Source organism: Phyllostomus hastatus, unplaced genomic scaffold (genome assembly GCF_019186645.2).
Source record: "Phyllostomus hastatus isolate PE091 unplaced genomic scaffold, TTU_PhHast_1.1 phas_contig_80, whole genome shotgun sequence".
Classification (NCBI taxonomy): Eukaryota; Metazoa; Chordata; class Mammalia; order Chiroptera; family Phyllostomidae; genus Phyllostomus; species Phyllostomus hastatus.
Window position 1 is genome coordinate 27,943,669 of NW_025333960.1, and position 18,732 is coordinate 27,962,400.

Genomic DNA, 18,732 nt, shown 5'->3' on the forward strand with positions numbered 1-18,732 from the left:
GGAATTTATTATTATACTCAAATGATTATATTGAGACTTTTGATACAATTAATAAATTTCTATCATGAATGTAAGGAGAAGTCATTATCAAAACCATTCATCTCTCTAGGTGTTAGTTCCATGAGCTCCAGGAAAAGCATTCAGAAGCCCTAAGTAGGGCGACACACTCAGAATGTGTTCCATGCTTTATGGACTTGTAGAAGTTGCTTCATGCATTTAGGTCTCAATTTTCTGAAGTCTATAATGCAGATAAACTGTCTCCTGCCTGTGCTACAGGGAGGCTTTGAAGGAAAAAAAACTTTCATAATAGGAACAGTTTGCAATCACAAAGTTTTTTAAACAAATTTTTTGATAATTTTTAAAAACCAGAATATAAAGTTACATCATTACTTGCAATGAAAAAAATCCCATTTTCAAAATGGCCCAAATGAATAATATGTATGCACTCCCTGCAGCAAAAGACAAGAATGTACAACTCTTACCACACCCTCTACTTCTCCAAAAGACTAATGACATTATGTATACATATTTTGTCTACTACATTTTTCTTTGGGAAGGGCTAGTAATATCAGTTACTGCCATAAACTTGTTGTTTTAAGAATATTTTATCAACATTTGCTTTATTTGTCATCCAACCTGTTTTCTACATCCATCAAAAATGTACCATGAAAATGTCAAGATACATTATATTTTATATTTGAGTAAACATAGCTTTACCATTTTATTAATGAACAGTGAGGACTTTGAATTTAATGTACCATAGTGGGCAATCATGCCAAACAAATCATCACTCACCTATTTGAAAACTGCTTTCCATAAGTACACTCTAAGATACATTACCAGGGTTCCAGGTAATGATATTAATAGTCGTCCTACATAGTGCCACTGTAGATCACTTGTGTGCTTATGGACTATTTATTCTGTTCATGATTTTACATCTTCCTATATGAAATCATAATTTTCCAAGTAATGATATGAAATCATATACATAATTTACCAATCTAAATATTCCTGCAAATTTGTTTCTGAATTAATTGGAAACACTTACCTCAGACTGTTCTTGGTGGACATTTTTGATCCGTATAGCATCATTTTCCATTTGACCTAGAGGTGATTGTGTTTCTGCCAGTACTAAGGAATACATTACTTTCCTTCTCAAAAGATCCTGCTTTTCAAGTATCTGTTTTTCTTGCAGAGCATACAGTTTTTTCTGCCAGCAAAGATTTAAAATAATTCATTCAGTTATTAACTATCTAAACATTCATTGTCTCCCTCTTGCACCAGGCAGGAATATTTGCTATTATTTGAAAATCAAAAAATAAATGCTACCACAAAAAACACAATAGATATGAATATGACATATTTTTAAAGTATACACATTATTAGAAAAATCATGATAGAAAAATATAATAAACAATAAAAGTAAAACATTCTTAAGTAAGTATTGGAAGATAGTAAGATTAGAGAACACACTAATGACAAATATTGAAATATATTGGGTTAGCCAAAAAGTTCATTTCATTTTGACCAATAACTATTGATTTGGATATTTTTAGTATGTTGCTGTCTCCTGCATGGTATAGCATTGATCGTTCTCAATTAATGTCTCAATTTGATCACTGTCAACTTCAACTGGTCTGCCCGACCATGGAGCATCGTCCAGTGAGAAATCTCCAGCATGAAACCTTGTAAACCACTTTGACATGTTTGATCAGTCACAGCACCTTTTCCATCTTCTTTTTTTTCCATTTTGGTTGCATTTTTATCTTTCTTGAAATAATAAAGCATAATATACCAAAAATGTTGCTTATTTTCTTCCATCTTCAATATTAAAATGGCTACACAAAAATTTACCAGTTCTGATAAGTTTTTTCTTTTAATGCACACCGATATCATGCAGCATGTATGGTATACAGCTGTCACCATACAACCTAACAAAATTGTTTTGAATGAAATTAAAGACAACTAGAACCATCTTATGGGAAAAACCAAAAGAACTTTTTGACCAACCCAATATGTAATTCTTGAAATCTAAGACCAAATGAAACCAATGAATATGATTTAATAACAAAATAGTAAGCAAAAAGGGGTGAGAGATTATAGAATACTAACTATATAAATAAATCAGAAAATTTGGCATTTTCAAACACATAGAAGTAGAGAAACACTGCTTTATATGTTTGTAAATGTCAAATATGCTAATAGAAAAAAATTGCATAATTTGTGTTTGTTTCGAAGAGGACCAGAGGTGCAGACAATCTCAAATAATCTTGAAAAATAACATTGTTTTGGATTGTTTTGCCCTTTTATTTTATTTTTCTTATAATAATAATTTCAAATATTTATATATTTTTGAACAGGAGGCATTCTAGAAAGGTGGCGAGGATCAAAAGACCCAACCTGGGTTTCAAAGGACATGTAGGTAGTACAGATAAAGATACAAAAGTAAAAATTGATTTTACTGGCTACAATGCTTTAGTCTCAATTTTTTTTCATAGAAAAATCATAGCACATTTTTATTTCAGGGTTAAATAAAGAAATTCAATCGAAAGACACTTAAAATAAAGAAAACATAACATCATCACAAAGTAAACTAAAGAGACATTTAGGAATAAGATCCCACTGCCCTTTTACTAGGCTGGCAGAAATTCCCATTAAGCCACAAAATGAGATATGTATACGGGAGGTCAGTTTCTTTCTGCATGATCAGACACTGCTAGTCGTACACAGAGGGCAACTGTCATCAGCTAAGGAGAAAAAACTGCTGGCTTGCAAACCAAGTAGTGAAAAGATGCCTCATTACAGACAAATTTAAAATACTATGGAAAATGCAAATGAAAGGAAGAATAAAATATTAAAAGCAAATTAGGATCACCTGAATCTTCATTCCATTAGCCACTGCACCTCGAGTGAGTTTTTTCAAGAAATCTTCTCTACCCTACAAATTATTTAAAAAAAAATTTAAGATATTTTATTTATTGAATATCAGAAAACATCTTAAAGACAATCGCTAAGACAAGATACATGTTATTTGTGTTTAATAAAAAGTAAAACAATCGTTACAAATTGAGTATTATTATAAACTAACACGCCTGCTGTTGTCTGAGGCGAAGTCAGCACGGGACGCAAGGCCGCGGGACAGAACGCAGAAGTTCAGTTCGCAGCACTTTGTACTTTGTAATCTGGAGCTAAAATATCCTAGTAATCAAAAAGGGAAACACAGTCTTCAACGCTTTGTTTTCCAAACTATCCATTTGTTTTTAATATTAACTTCCATGATAAACACATTCAGCTTTGAAAACAAGACAGATACAATTCAAGTTTGACGTTTGCAATGTGGAATCAGATTCTCCATTTGTCAAGACTAATTCCTTGCTTTCTTACTTTTTATTCTCTTTCTTATATCATTCCTTGTTGGGAACCACCCTGACTGGTATCAGAAGCTGAAACCCCCGCCTAGGCTAAGGCTAAGGGAATGCCCTTGGAACTGTAAACCAGCTAGGAGACAAAAGCTTATCTTCCTGGCAGGAATGCTGCTTCTGCTGCTTTATTCATGACTGAACCCCAAAAAGCTTGGTCGGTTAGCCAAAGACAGGTAAGATTCCCCACGGGGGGAACGACCTAAGACAGGCACGATCACTTTGGGAGGCCCCCCAAAAGAAGGATTTGGGGGGCTGCAGCAAAAGGGGGTGATGGACCCTCGCTCCTCAGCTTTGACATAGCCTGAGTTCTTAGCGTCTGGGAAAAAACCACCTTGTCTCCCAGTTGCCTAGTTCCCTTGCTCCACCTAAGCCTGAAACAATGACAGGGTGGTGCAGCTCTGTGCTGAGAAGTGCAGATTCCCCGGGGTGATCAGGCCTAAGAAAGAACGTGTAAATTACTGTGAAACCTTCTTTGTTTAGAATGCTCTCAGTTGAATGAGAAGGGTCTTAGGAGGAAGTTAGTTTTGTTCCTCAGTCTTACAGCTCTTTGACCCCCGACTCAATAGACCGGCAGAGTTCTTTGTTTTCTATAGTTTCCTTACTTCCCCCTAATGAGTACTGTACTTTACCTGAATTATTATGCAGAAAGTGAGCCCAATAAAAGCAGGTATGGACTGTAAATCGGCACGCTCCCCACTAGAGGGGGTGGCCATTCCGTCCCTACTTCCCCACAGAAACTAGTCTGTCTCTGTGCATGTCATTTTTTTCTCACGTGTTTATAGTCGAGCCATCCTCAGCGTTCCGTGGTCACTGCTGGCCGGGGACCCACGCGCAACAATTCCTTGACAATGAGTAGGCATGATATATTTGGAAAAATCTTCCTGTTACTTGGATAAAGAGTTTTAAACTCTTCATAGTTGTTTATTACATTATACATTATACAGCAATTTTCTTCTATTTTAGAATGACACCTGTGAACCGCATGTTGAGAGAGGAGTTGGCTTGTGTATAGGCTGTCCTCACATTTGAAAGAGAGGTATAGCTTTGCAAAGGTACAATGGAGGTTCAGAAATGTCTCTAGCACCCCTCCTGTATTATAGACTCCCACCCCATACCCCAGAGTCTACAGAGACAATATAAAGAAAGAATTCTACAAGTCTCTCCTACAATTCCTTTTGTTGGTGTACCAACTCATCAAAATTAGGCTTTCCTAAAGCAAAAGAAACACTCCAAAGAAGAAAACACATGTGACAAGGAAAGCAGTAACTTTAATATATCGCCTCACCTAAGGACAGACCTCTATCTAAAGCCAATGCACACAATGATATATTTTGATAATTTAAATGAAATTAGTTACCTCTTCTAACATGATAGCAGACATAGTGGTTTATCAATTTGTTCAATATCTAATTAAGAGGGAAGCAAATTATAGAGGCTTTTTCCAGCCTCTATAAACTGGAAAAAAATAGACTGTATTCCAAACCAGAGTGCTACATTTGACCTTTGTCTTAAACTAATTGAAAAGTGTGTGTGTGTGTGTGTGTGTGTGTGTGTGTGTACTGAGGAGATGAGTTGGGATAGTAAGGCATAAAGCTAAATAGGTTATATAGAATTTTTAAGGCATAGTAAGAAAAATAGTGAAAAGTTGTTAAGCAAAGTGTGTGTTTTAAAAAGGTAACTTTGGTTGCAATATGAATTGACTAGTTTTTGTTTCCTTAAAATTCATTCACTCATCCTTCCAAGTGCTTTTTTTAATTGTCATCCAGTAAGAGAGTAATTCATTGTTTAAAAGCATTTAGGTCCCTGAACTTAGAGATATTAATATTATACAAAAAGGACATGTAGATGTAAAGCTATTAAAAACTGTAGGCAACATACGAGAAATGATAATAAAATAGACTGGGAGTCTGAAACTGCAAGAGTGAAATAGTTGGATTCCTTTAAGTAGGAAGGATAGAGTCCCCAGAAATTTTAAAATCTGTACGTCTGCACAAAACCAATTCAACTTGTTACCAGTGGACAAATCTGCACTCCTCATGGGAACAGCCGGAGCTTCGCTCTAGCCCCTCAGAGAGCTCCAGAACTCTGTTTTCTACCACACCCCCAGACCTCTGTGACTCCGAGGCCATGGCCAAGTGACTGATCACTGGAAGGGAAGGTGTCTATTACTGGCTGGACTGCTAGCGTCACACTTAAACCAGACACAGGGCCATGGGCAGTACTTCCACCCAGATGGTCACGGCCGTCCTTTGTTTTATCCCCTTACGAGAAGTATGATTGGTACCCTAGGCACTGGCAAATACCCTGAAGCCAACCAGTTCCTAGAACTACTGAGTTACTATGACCTTGAAAACACCCTAGAACATGGCAAAGGCTGACATAAGGTGAGCTCAGATGGTCCCAGGCCTTAGGCCGAGATGTGCAACATCAGAGTGAGGGGACTTCTTCGTCTTATAATCTCATTGTCAAAGGCGGTGCATTCTGTAAAGCTGACCTGACCCGGAGGTGGGATTTGGTGTGCAGGGTTCTTATCAAGGAGTGCACTTGGAATCAACTCCTGTTGAACTAGAGAGGGGCTGGGACAGGAAGAAAGGAAGAAGATGGGAGAAGAAAGCAGGATTGGGCAGAAACATACAATGTAGCCTCCCACTAAGCAACCTCGGTCAACTCCATGGGGAGTCCTGGAGCAAGAAGGGCACTTCAGCTTTGCCCCAAGCCAGACCAAGGTGGCAACGCTATACTGTATGTGTCAGTCATCAGCCTTGAGCTGTCCCCAGAATGGGAATGACCTTAAGCAAAGGGACTTAATTGATTGCTGAAGGGGAATCTGGGCCACTATGTCCACAGAGAAATATAACTGTCATGAGTCCCCTCAATGATTAAACTGCCATCACTACTGCTAATTATTATGGACAAAATATATTACCTACCTACTATGCATAATTATCTTATTTTAACTTTACAATGAAAGTGATGAAATAGCTGTTATTGTCTCTTTTTGTAAATTGGAAAAATGAAACAGAACAATTATGTAAATTGCCAATACAGAAAAAACACTAGCATACTCTGGAACCAGGATGTTAATTCACACAATCTGATAGCCAGGGACTTTGTCTTACTGATTTAGCATCTCACAGTCCTCAGATGCCTAGGACCCTAAATGTGAGGGGGATATCTAGTGTAATCTTCTGGCTCTCCTGGGCCTCTGTCCTTGCAAATCTGCCCTTTCCGTGAGGCTGCCCAGATAGTTGGGTTGTTGAATTCTGTACTTCAGCCACCTAGTCCACAGGTTGGAGGATGGGAAGGAGACTTTGCATTAAAGAGGTGCCAATCTGCCAGTGATGCCACAGCTGGCTCTGAAATGCAATCTGCTGGGAAAGCTCTGAGCCCTGGAGAGATGCTGCCTTTTAATGAATTATGCAATATGAACAATGTAGCTGCTGAGGATGGTACCAGAATCAGGTGGGTACAAATTACTGTAGAGTTAACTTACACAGGTAAGTAGAGTGTGGTCTTAATAAAATGCTGATTGTACTATCAATGAATATGTCCAAAAAGAGAGCTAGAAAATTTTGAAGAGCTACAGTAGCTTTAAAACGTTTCCTGGTTTAATATAAGATAGTGATGGAGACACTGGCTCGCAGTGTCCTCGTCACTATGGATGAAATGAGACATTCACACAGACTACCGAGTCCGGTGGAGGAAAAGGGACAGCATGACTTTTCTCTCAAGGGGAGCAAAAAGCCTTGGCCTCCGCCATGACAGGCCTTTATTGAGTTTCTCCACCCATTACATGATGGTCCTCATTTACTATGCACAGATTTGCTTTAGGTGGTTACCTTTTACAGAAAACAAACCAGAAGATGCTGTTAATCACATCACAGAGGAGGGATATTTGCAAATGAAAAGGCAAAAGTGGTTGAACCAGTTACACTCATCCTTGGAAGGTTTAGCATGGATTTTAGGAAGTTGCTTTGCAGTAAATATCCTCAGTTCAGGGTGAGGGAGTTTTAGCAAAAAGCAAGACTCATAGTGGCCTAGGTACATTGCAGGCCTGATTCCCCACAGGAGAACCTATCCGTGGGCGTGGGTCCTGTGCATCTCCCAGTGGGAACTGGGCCCACACCATGCAGAGCGGCCTCCCACAAGATAGGTATCACTTTTGCGAATTTGCTGTCTCAGGAGATTTTTCTAGAATTATATATATATATAATATATATGTGGGCAGCCCTTGTGTCGGGTGCTGTGCTAACTAAGCTCATGAATACTGGGGTCATGCAAAGTGGCACAGGGCTCAGAGAGCTGGCTGCTGTGTGAAGTGAAAGCTGCCTGGGTGTGTATATTTGAGTTAATCAACATATCCAAGTAGTGACACAGCTGTAGTGACACATTAAAAAATGAAAGACAGGTCCTAGAAGTCGTGGGATTTGTCACATGACTAATATTCAACAAGTATCGTTACCCAGGACTGCATGACACTGTAAAGAGGTCCAGGGCAAGGGGTGCCCAGGAAAATAGGAGAAAACGCCCACAGTCCATAGTTGGGGGGATGGGGGAAGCAAATGACAGGATTAAGGTACTTTGCATTACAATGGTAATTTAATAGGTAGTTTAATAGCTGTGCTAGTAGCTGTTCTACTGCCTCAGGCCTCAGGGCAAAAGGTATTAAGGACTTTCAGAATGCATCCTGACTCTTGACTAGCCATAGGGGGCAGCTCTCCCTTGATCACTGAGTCTGGCTTGCCCTCACTAAGGATGGCAGCCCCGAGAAGGTAGAAAGATACTGGGAAACTAGCAAATGTAGCTTATTGTGGGAAAAAAATCCAAGATGAGGCCTCGCAGGAGGCTCCGGGTCAGGCTTTAAAACTAAGGGTGGGCAGCCCTGGGGGCAGAGCGAGGAGTGAGGAGGAAGAGCTCTGATGCAGCTGGTAGTGAAGGTAGACTCTGGCCAGCTGTCTGTAGTAAGGTAAGAGCTGTGCAAGAGCCACTGTAGGAGTTGGGCTGCCAGGGGCTAGTAAGAAAGCAGGCAGGCTGCTTTGTTCGTGCCTGTTCTAGTGGACTCCAAAGCCACCAAGGACTGCCTTGCAAAGATGCTGACCTGCTGCCTAGCAAACCCAGACTCTAAATGGACTCATGGGATGTGTGCCTTTCTGGACTTCACCATGATCCAGTGTACCACGGCACATGTACCCCTGCACTAGAACATGGAGGCTGATGGCAATGTACCCCAGATCCTGAAGGGGAGAGCTGTTGCATGAGGATGGTGATTTCAGTACCTTCCAGAGGGACTGGAGAACTGTTTGCACAGTTGGCTTAAGATAAGGAAATGGGGAAATACTGGGTTTGGTTTTGGCTTAGAGACCTTTGGAAAACAAGGGAAGTGCTGGGTCTCGTGGGAAGGAGGGTTCTGAGCATAAGTGCTCTGAGCCCCCTCAAGGCTGGAATATTGTAAATAAAGACCTGTTCCTTCCAGCATTAATTTTTGGGTCATTCACCAAGGTGCCGTAGGTTGTGCCCCTGGTTGTTCCATATGGTTACAACACCGCAGCTTGGGCACATTCTACAGCACTCTGAAGTAAGTTCCCTCCTCTGTCCTCGACTTCACATACTCTGTCCTGAACATAACATTTGTTGAATGAATAATTTATTGAACAAATGCATTAACCAATAATAAACAAATTGCTTTTACTCTCTCGTTTGGGGAATTAAACTATAAAACTTTCAGGTTCTTTCAAACTCAAAAATCTGTTTTTTTAAAAAATGCCTTTATATAATGAGAAACTCAGGATCTGCTCTAATATCATCATCACACAAATTGCCATTCATAAACAGCATCTTGAGGATGGATAATAAAACAAGGCCTGCAAGCTGTTTTCCCGGAGACAAGGTGCGGAATGTGTGATGTCGTCGTCGGAATGGCAGGGAAGGAAGTCTCCGAGTAAGAACTGGAAGAAGACTACCTTTCTTCAGGAACACAGCCTGCAGCCCAGCGTTGTGCCAGGCTTTTCAGCTCTTCAAATTGCCAATTCTTTGCAAAGGAAATGAAAGCCCAGAAACATCACCATTTCATAACTGTTACAATAATAGATTCAACCGAACATTACCAATAGATGCTAAGTCTACTGAGTGAAATGTTTAAAAGACACAGACAGTTGCCGATCTTAAAATATCACTAAATTGAGTATTTATTAACTACAATAGGAAAATGGATAAATCTATTGGCCATAACTTTAACCAAAAAATTAAACTCACTATCACTTGTAATAAAACAAACTTATTTTATGTACTCTGTGATGTATTTCACTGACACAATACTATAACTGTGAAATATTCCTGCCAAAAGTGTTTAACCTGAGTCTAATCCACAGATAAATCCACAATGAGAGAAATTTTACAAAGTCACTAGCCCAGAATCTTTAAAAAATATCAACATAAAAACAAGACCATTTTTTTAAATGTAGGGGACTCTTTCCGATTAAAGGAGACTCAAAGTTATAACAAAAAAGTGCAATACATAATGATCAGTTACATGTAACAACCAATTAAATTTGCATGTGGACTATAAGTTTGTGCCAATTATCTAATTATTGCCTCTCTTAGCTCAACACCAGACTTTTAAGTCTAATTTGCATACCAGAGCTAAATCTTGTAAACAGTATCTCTTGCAGCTGGAGTGAAGAGGCTTTACCGATAGGGGGCAGTGGAAGGGCTTACAGGCTAGGGTAAAGGGTTTCCCATCCTGTTCCTTTCTGATTGTTTTCTCCTTCCTCCGGCAGAAGTGCTGCCGGCTGGTGTGCGTGGAACCGACTGGTCTTGCACCCCAGTCAGGTCCCTGCTCAGACACTGCACAATCTCTGTTTGACCTCCATCCAATTTCTCTAGCATCTGGCCGGTGGCTGCTTATGGGCCATCTACTGAGACACAGACACACCCTCTCCCAAAGGGTTTTACCCTTCTTTGGAGGAGAGCAAGCTCCCCCACATTTGTTCCTTTTTTGGGTACTTTCTCTCATCTCTAAAAGCTGTGGCTGCTCTCCACATTTGCTATTCCTGTATTGTTTGGAGCAGGGCCGACGAGCTTTCTCTGTAAATGGCTAGATAGTAAATAATGTAGGCTTCGGGAGCATAAGGTCTCTGTCACGACTACTCAGTTCTGGTTTTGCTGAAAAATAAGTAAAAAATATCAATAGACCGCTTAAAGAGCTTGAAAGACGCAGAGGTAAACGGAGTGACAGCATCTCGGAAGCTGGGAAGGGCCCACACTAAAAATAGTCACCTTTGACCTGCTGCCTGGTTTTAGCAGTCTGAAACCAGAAGGTGGCAGCAGAGAGCTATGCTACTGAAAGGCTCCTAGGACAAAGGATCCCTGAAAAGCAAAGTACGGAAGAGTGAGCGTTGTGTCCAGAAACTCACATTCCAGAGAAAAAGGGAGTACACACTCAATGCCAATAGATTAAGATTAGAATTGGGGCAGTAGCATCAGTTTGTGTTCCGGGGACAGAAGGGCCACTAAGAAAAAAGTTAGATGACTCATTATTATCTAAGCTCTGAGACCAGAAGGAGAGAAAAACAGATTTTAAAATTCAGAGTTAAAAATCACAAAACAAAATTCTGAACAGTCATTGTGCAAATGACTGTTGAGCTGGACTAAATTAGTGGGGCAGGGCAGCCCTGCCTGTGCATTGTTAGGCCACTTTATTGGTGGCCAGGCCCCTAACAGAAAGTCAGTGCCAGCCCAACCTGGTGCTTAAAAAACAAAGCAAAAGAAAAAAAATATATAACAACACCAGGGCACTATTTATCTTTGTTTTTAAATGAGGGTTTTGTACGTATTTTCTAAAAGAACTTTAAAATTACAAAACATAAAATAAACTGAGTCCCCAAACCCAGAGATATTTATTCATTATGCCTTTTTAGTGTATTCCTTTTTTTTTGGTCCAGAGGTTAAGGTTGTTATCTTTGGTAAATTCATCCCAGTAAGATCTTTCTCAGCCACTAAAAAAGCAGAAGGCCCATTAACTATTTTAAATTCAGAACTGAATCAATTTATAACTTATTCTTATACTCATACTTAACTGTTCTGTTACTGAGAAACTTGTGTATTTAAATTTTCCCACTCTATGTTAACTATATTCATGCTTTCCATAAACACTAAGTACCTATATTCTAAAGATATAACATGTTATTTTTTTCTAGCTTTAAAAATGACCCTTAAACATCAAAACAAATTTAAAGGACAAGAAAAACCATACAATGTCTGCTGTCAGATCACAGTAGAATTAAACTAGAAATCAGTAACATAAAGATAACTGCAAAAAAATACCAAAATATGTGGATTAAACAACATATTTCTAAGTAACACATGTTCAAGTAATAAATCTCAAAATTTATGGATTTATTTCTATTAGGTCTAGTACTATTATTTTAATCTGGAACCAGAGTGGCCTGACGTTCTACTTTTCCACCAAAATTCCAACATGTTGAAGCAAACCCCTCCCTCCAAATTCCTGCAGCTTGCAGAGAAACCTATTGAAGTGTTGAGAGGTATTTAGTATCTGATGAAAGCTTTCAACATTTTTTTGTCACAATATCACATTCCTCAGACAACACTGGATGAGTTTCTGTTCATTCCATCAACAACATAACTGAATACATATTACACTTTTATTGACTTATCTCCCATAATTATCCTGGGACTTAGATAAGCTTGTCTTTTCTAAATAGGTCAGTTATTGGAATTGAAGATATTTTAAAATTGGGATAAGTCATCTTTAACAGTTGGAAAATTCCAGAAACTTCTAGATGTCTTGATTGTTCAAAATGACTTCCAATTTGTGGCTGCCTAAAAGTTACTGGGCATTTTACATATGCAGTAATTTGAAAAAACACAATTCAGAAATTCTTCCTCGAAGGCTTCACAAGGTTATTTCTGAGCTCGTTCACAGGTGGCATTGCTACACTTAACTTCTAGAAGACATGGATCAACAATACAGAAAATTGTCTATAAGAAAAAAAAACAATGTCCAGACTGGAAAAATTATACAGATTTTCATTAATTAGTCAATGTAAAACAGCAGGGTCATTACAAAGGCAGAAACTACACACTCTAATTATTATAAACCTGAATTAACTAAAGACAACTGAGAAATTTATTTTTAATTCATTACCACTCATGTGTACCTCATAGAAATTTAATGCCCTACATATTCAGCTCACAGATTTGCAGAAGTGTTTAGCAATGGGAAATATTTCCCACATGGAGCAATTTCTTTCTGTTGCTTCTTTCCTGCTATCTCACGTTTACCATAGGGCAGGAAAAGGACCTGATGAACAACTTCTTCAACTTTGCTTTAATGAAGCCAGGGGACACATTGCTTTGGGTTGGCAAAGCAAGTACAGCGGAATCAAAGCAAATTTGCACTTATCCTACAAACTGTATTTTATGGCAACAGAAAAATTTAGAAAAAAGTAAACAATTTAATGAGACAGCATTCTTAATAAGTGAGGGTCTCAGGTTAGTGAAGCAATATGTCTGAAGAACTAGAGGTAGCTTGCAATGACTATGAGAAAATATGTGAATGATATCAAGGGTTTCCTGGCAATTGAAAAAAATTAAAGCACATTATTGAGCAGCTAAATGATGTTGTCTTCATTGATAGCCTCAATAAAAATATTAATTGATGGTCACAGACAAACATATATTAATGAAAAATTCAAGAAAATTATAAACGTCTATAGTATATATCCTAAGGCATATATATATATATAAATATATATATATATATATTCATATGCTTTATAATTTTAAAATAACCTTGAGGTTAATCTTTATATTATGTCTATCATACTAATTTTAGAACATATAAGATATAACAAACCCACTGAAAAACCCATGAGAAAGAACAAAGGCATGATACACCAAGTCAGCTGCACAGCTGGACTGCATGTGGGAATAAAACCCCAGTCTCTCAGAACAGAAACATTTACTGGCAGACAATCTACATGTTCTAAATTTAGATAGCACACTAAAAAGTCTTCACCAAAGATAGTGCTTTGACAGGACTTGGACATAGAATATGGATTCTCTATTTTACAAATGATTGCATGATCATTAAGTCTTTAGTAAGGAAATACCAAGATGAAAGAAGTGTGGGTGTGATGTGTGTGTACAGCAGTAGTCCCCGTGTGTGGTAAGATGGAGCTGACTTTGCTAATCTCTCTGCCAAATGGCCGGGAGTGGCTGTTCATCATATCTGCAGTGAGGAATGTGTTTGAGGCCTATCGGCTGTTGTTTCTGCAGACTGTGGCCTCCTAATTCCTTGTACTGACTCCCTGGTGTTCTGGAATCCAGTAACTTGTGGGCCTGATGCACGTCCTCCTTTTTCTTATATTAGAAAGGATACAGGGGTGTTTCCTATAACCCCCCTCCCTTTTACCATAGCAGGAATATTATGTATTAGATGTGTAGGATGAGGCTGCACCAAGCACCAGTACTCCGGTGATCCAGATGGTTTGGGGTTGGTAATAGTGAAGAGCAGACACAATGTTGATGAGCTACATTCGGCCCCAATCCTCTTCTGTTTAGGCAGGGGCTCTGTTGAGAAGTGATTTTTCTTTTGATTTTTCTTCTGATTTTTCAGAAGCCATGATTTTTTAAAAAAGACTACTATAGCTTAAGTTAAAATCTATTATCATTAATATTAAATCAATAAAATTTGGGTTTATCACTGTTTTTCACAACTAAGAAGAATGCAGAGATACAAACCTTGAATTTTCTTCTCACTTCTGCTATTTGCTCTTCTAATTCCTCTGTTTTAAATTTGGTTAGGTGGAAAACAGCACCAATCTGATAAGCTTCCTTGTATAGTTTTCTAAGATACTCATCATTTTTTAACTTCATTTTCAGCAAAGATTGGATTTCACATTCAAACTCTGATTTTTTCCTTATACTGGAAAAATAAATGTAAAATATTGATGAGATTATTCCAAAAGAGTATATATTGAGACAAATATATTTAAAAATAGTAAAAATGGGGTTTTTTTTGCCTTGCAAAATACAAAATAACCAGATAATTCACTAAAACTCAAATACAGAAAGTATTTCCCAGAATTCCACTTCCTTTTCTGCTGCTGTCAGGCACCCCTGAGGGCCAGGCCGCACTTCATCTCAGAAGGAGAAGCCCGTCAGTGAGAAAGCCCCGGGCTCTCTGCCGCTTGCTCAGCTCTGCGAGCATTCACTCCCTGCTGTAGCAGTCCATCCTTTACAGCCCTGTGTAGCAACACTAAGGATAACCAAATACAAGAAAAATCCAGTCCATGTAAAAAAAAAGCAGAAGAAAACCAGTAACTAAAACAAAACTCTCAGGAAGATAACCAACAGTTAAGGGGGAAGAGTTCATAGAGGGGAGAAAAAATAAGACATTTATATCAGTATAAGATTTTCAAAGACTCAGAGAAATAATAGTCTCTAAGGAGAATCAACAAATCATATTTCCTGTCCAGATTGGGTACCATCTTTGTTCCAAATATATACCACTGATGCATACAATATATAAAAAAGAAATATATATTACACAGAACTACACTCACAAATGAAATGACCATCTATGTGGGATAGAAATGGAGCTTGAAAGCAAAACAGGAGTGGGGCATGAAACTGGCTGCAGGTATTCCACCTGAGGGCTGACCAGGGCCAGGTTCACGGCCCCCTGGCAGGGGTTTGAGTAGATTGTACTTGTTGAGAAAAAAAGCAACTCACTGACAGGACCTATGGGCTTATAAAAGCTAGGAGCTGGGGCACTGGAAGGAAAAGCCCAAAATCAAGAACTCAACCAATGAGTAATGAATTAATCAAAAAGGAAAATTTTAAATAAATCTTGAAATAAATGAAAATGGAAACATAACATAACAAAATATTCAATGCAACAAAAGTAGTTCTAAGGGGAAAATTTATAATGATAAATGTCTACATTAAAAAAAATAATAAAGATCTCAAATAAACCACCCTCACTTTACATGTCAAAGAAATGAAGCCCAAAGTTAGGAGTTGAAAAGAAATAACATCAAGAGAAAAAACAAGTGAAAAACAAACAAAAAAACAATAGAAAATATGAACAGACCAATGAGTAAGGAAATTCAATCAGGAATCAAAAATTTTCAATGAAAAAAAGCCCATAATCTGATGGCTTTACTAGTATATCCCATGCAACATTTAAAGAATTAACACCAATCTTGTTCAAACTCCTTCAAAAAGTTGAACAAGGAGGAGACACTCCCAAACTCATAAAGTCAGCATTATCCTTAATATTGAAGCCACGCAAGGACATTACAAGAACAGAAAATTACAGGCCAATATCCCTGATGAACAATATAAAAAAATCTTAAACAAAGTCATAGCAATAAGAATCCAACAGCACAATAAAAGGAGTATATACCCTGATCATGTGGGATTTATTCTTGGGATGAAAGAATGTGTCAAATATGCAAATCAATAAATGCAATACATCACTTTAATAGAATTAAGGATAAAAATCATATTCTCACCTCAGATGCAGAAAAAGTATTTGACAAAATTCAACATCTATTTATGATGAAAAAACTCTCAATAAAGTATATATAGAGGGAATGTACCTTGATATAATAAAGGCCATATATGACAAGCCCACAGTTAACATTATACTCAATGGTGAAAAACCAAAGGATTTTTAAGTAACATCAGGAACATGGCAAGGGTGCCCACGCTCACCATTTCAACACAGTACTGAAAGTATTAGCCAGAGCATTTAGGGAAGAAAAAAAAGTAAAAGGTATCCAAATCATAAAGAAATCATTAAAATTTTCTGTTTGTAGATTACATATTACATGTAGAAAAACCTAAAATGCCATCCTAAAACTGTTATAATTAATAAATTAATTCTGTAAAGCTGTAGGTTACAAAATTACTATACAAAAATCAGTTGCATTTTTATACATTTACAATGAACTAGGTGAAGAAGAAATAAAACAATCCCATTTACAATATTAAAAATAAAACACTTAAGAATCAATTTAAAGAGGTGAAATATCTGTATACTGACAACTATGAGACATTGAATAAAAAAATTCAGGAAGACAAATAAATTAAAAGATATTCTATGTTTATGAATTAGAATAATTTATAATTTTTAAATATCCATATTACCTTAAATGTTCTATAGATATTCAATGCAATCTCTATCAAAATTCCAATGGAATTTTTTTATAGATAGTAAAAATCCTAACATTTGTATAGGACCATAAAATACCTCACATAGTCAAAGCAATCTTGAGAAAGAAGAACAAAACTGGAGATATCACACTTCCTCATTTCAAACCATATGACAAAGCTATAGTAATCAAAACAGTATGGTACAGATATAAAAACAAACACATAAAGAAACAATCAAGAGACCACAAATAAACCCAAATATATACAGTCAACTGACCTTTTGACAAAGGTACCAACAATATACAATGGGAAAAGGATTATCTCTTCAATAAATAGTATTGGGAAAAATGGATAGCCACATGCAAAAGAATAAAACGAGACCCCTATTTTATACTACACACATAAATTAACTTGAAATAGACTATATGCTTAAATGCAAAAACTAAACCTAAAGCTTGTAAAACATAGAGAAAATAATATCCTTGACATCAGTCTTGGCAATTAATTTTTGCATATGCCACCAAAAGTACAAAAACAAACATAAAAATCAAAAAGTTAGACAATATTAAACTAAAAAGCTCCTGCACAACAAAGGAAACAATCAATTACTAACTTAAAAGATAACCTACAAAAGGAAGAAAATATTTGTGAACCGTTTATGTAATTAGGGTTCATATCCAAAATATATGGGGGACATAGACAATTCAGTAGGTAAAAGCAAATAGCCCAATTAAAAAAATGGTCAAAGGATCTGAATAGACACTTTTCCAAAGACATAAAATTTGCCAAAAAGTAGTGCATGTAAAGGTGCTCTGCATCACGAATTAGCAAGGAAATGCAAATCAAAATGCAATGAGATATTACCTCTCACCGGTTAGGAAGGTTTTTAACAAAAAGATAAGAGATAGAAAATTTTGGCAAGGATATGAAGAAAAGGGATCAATTATACACTGTTGGTGGGAACGTATATTGGTACAGCCTTTGTGAAACATGGTATAAAGATCCCTCAAAAAATTAAAACTAGAACCATCATCTGATCCAGCAATCCCTCTCTGGGTATATATTTAAAGAACAAAAGTAGTTTCTTGAAGAGAAATCTGCACTTTCATGTTCACTGCAGCATCGTTTATATTAGCGAAGAGAGGGGAACAACCTGTGTTGGTCAGTAGGCAAATGGATAAATAAAATATCTATACCTTTATCTATATCTGTCATCTATATCTATACCTATACCTATATCTTATTTGGGCATTAGAGAGAAGGCAATCTGCCATTTCCAACAAGATGGATGAACCTAGAGGACATTATGCCAAGTGCAATAAGCCAGACACGAAAGATAAATGCTGTATCATCTGATTTATAAAAAATTTATAGAAAGTGAGAGGAGAAGGGTGGTTACCAAGGGCTGAGAGGTGGTGGAAATGAGGGAGATAGTGGTGAAAGGTACAAGCCTTTAGTTATAAGATTAGAGCTCTGAGGTTCTAATGTGCAGGATGGTGACTATAGTTAATAATACGGTGTTACTTGAAATTTGTTAAGGCTAGAGACCTTAACCAAAATCACCACAAAAGAAAAAACAAAGTGCCCTGGCTAGTGTGGCTCAGTGGATTGAGCGGCAGTCTGAGGACTCTGAATTGAGTGGATTGATAGGGCACTGATTTGATTCCCAGTCAGGGCACATGCCTGGATTGTGGGCCAGGTCCCCAGTAGGGGGCGCATGAGAGGCAACCATACATTGATGTTTTTCCCTTCTTCCTCTCTTCCCCTCTCTCTAAAAGTAAATAAATAAAATCTTTTTTAAAAAAGTAACTGCAAAGTATGATCATTATTTCATAAAGTAGACATTTGTCAAATTATTCATTTTACACTTTAAATATAGTTTTGCCTCAATAAACTTGAAAAATATTAAAGAAAAGAATAAAGAGGGGGTATATGCAACAAAATTATATCTGTACAATTTCCAGCACTGAAAACCAACATGGGTCATTAAATTGAAAAGCCCTAATGAGCGCTAAACTGGATATATATAGCGCACAGAGAAACACATACCTCTAGACATGCAATGGTGAAATTTCAGGGCTGTGAAATAGGAAGAGAAAAATCTAAAGTTCCTGGACTGTAAAAA

General features: G+C 37.4%; 1 protein-coding gene across 1 annotated transcript in view; it reads right to left on the minus strand.

Annotated features, from left to right (window-relative positions):
* Positions 1-18,732, minus strand: part of CCDC178 (coiled-coil domain containing 178) — a 278,777-nt gene that overhangs the window by 199,572 nt on the left and 60,473 nt on the right. The window contains exons 12-14 of the mRNA XM_045850302.1: positions 14,187-14,370; positions 2,876-2,938; positions 1,049-1,210 (exon numbers count right to left, since the gene is read on the minus strand). Of these exons, the coding sequence (XP_045706258.1) occupies positions 1,049-1,210; positions 2,876-2,938; positions 14,187-14,370 (409 nt within the window). The remainder of the gene's footprint in view (positions 1-1,048; positions 1,211-2,875; positions 2,939-14,186; positions 14,371-18,732) is intronic.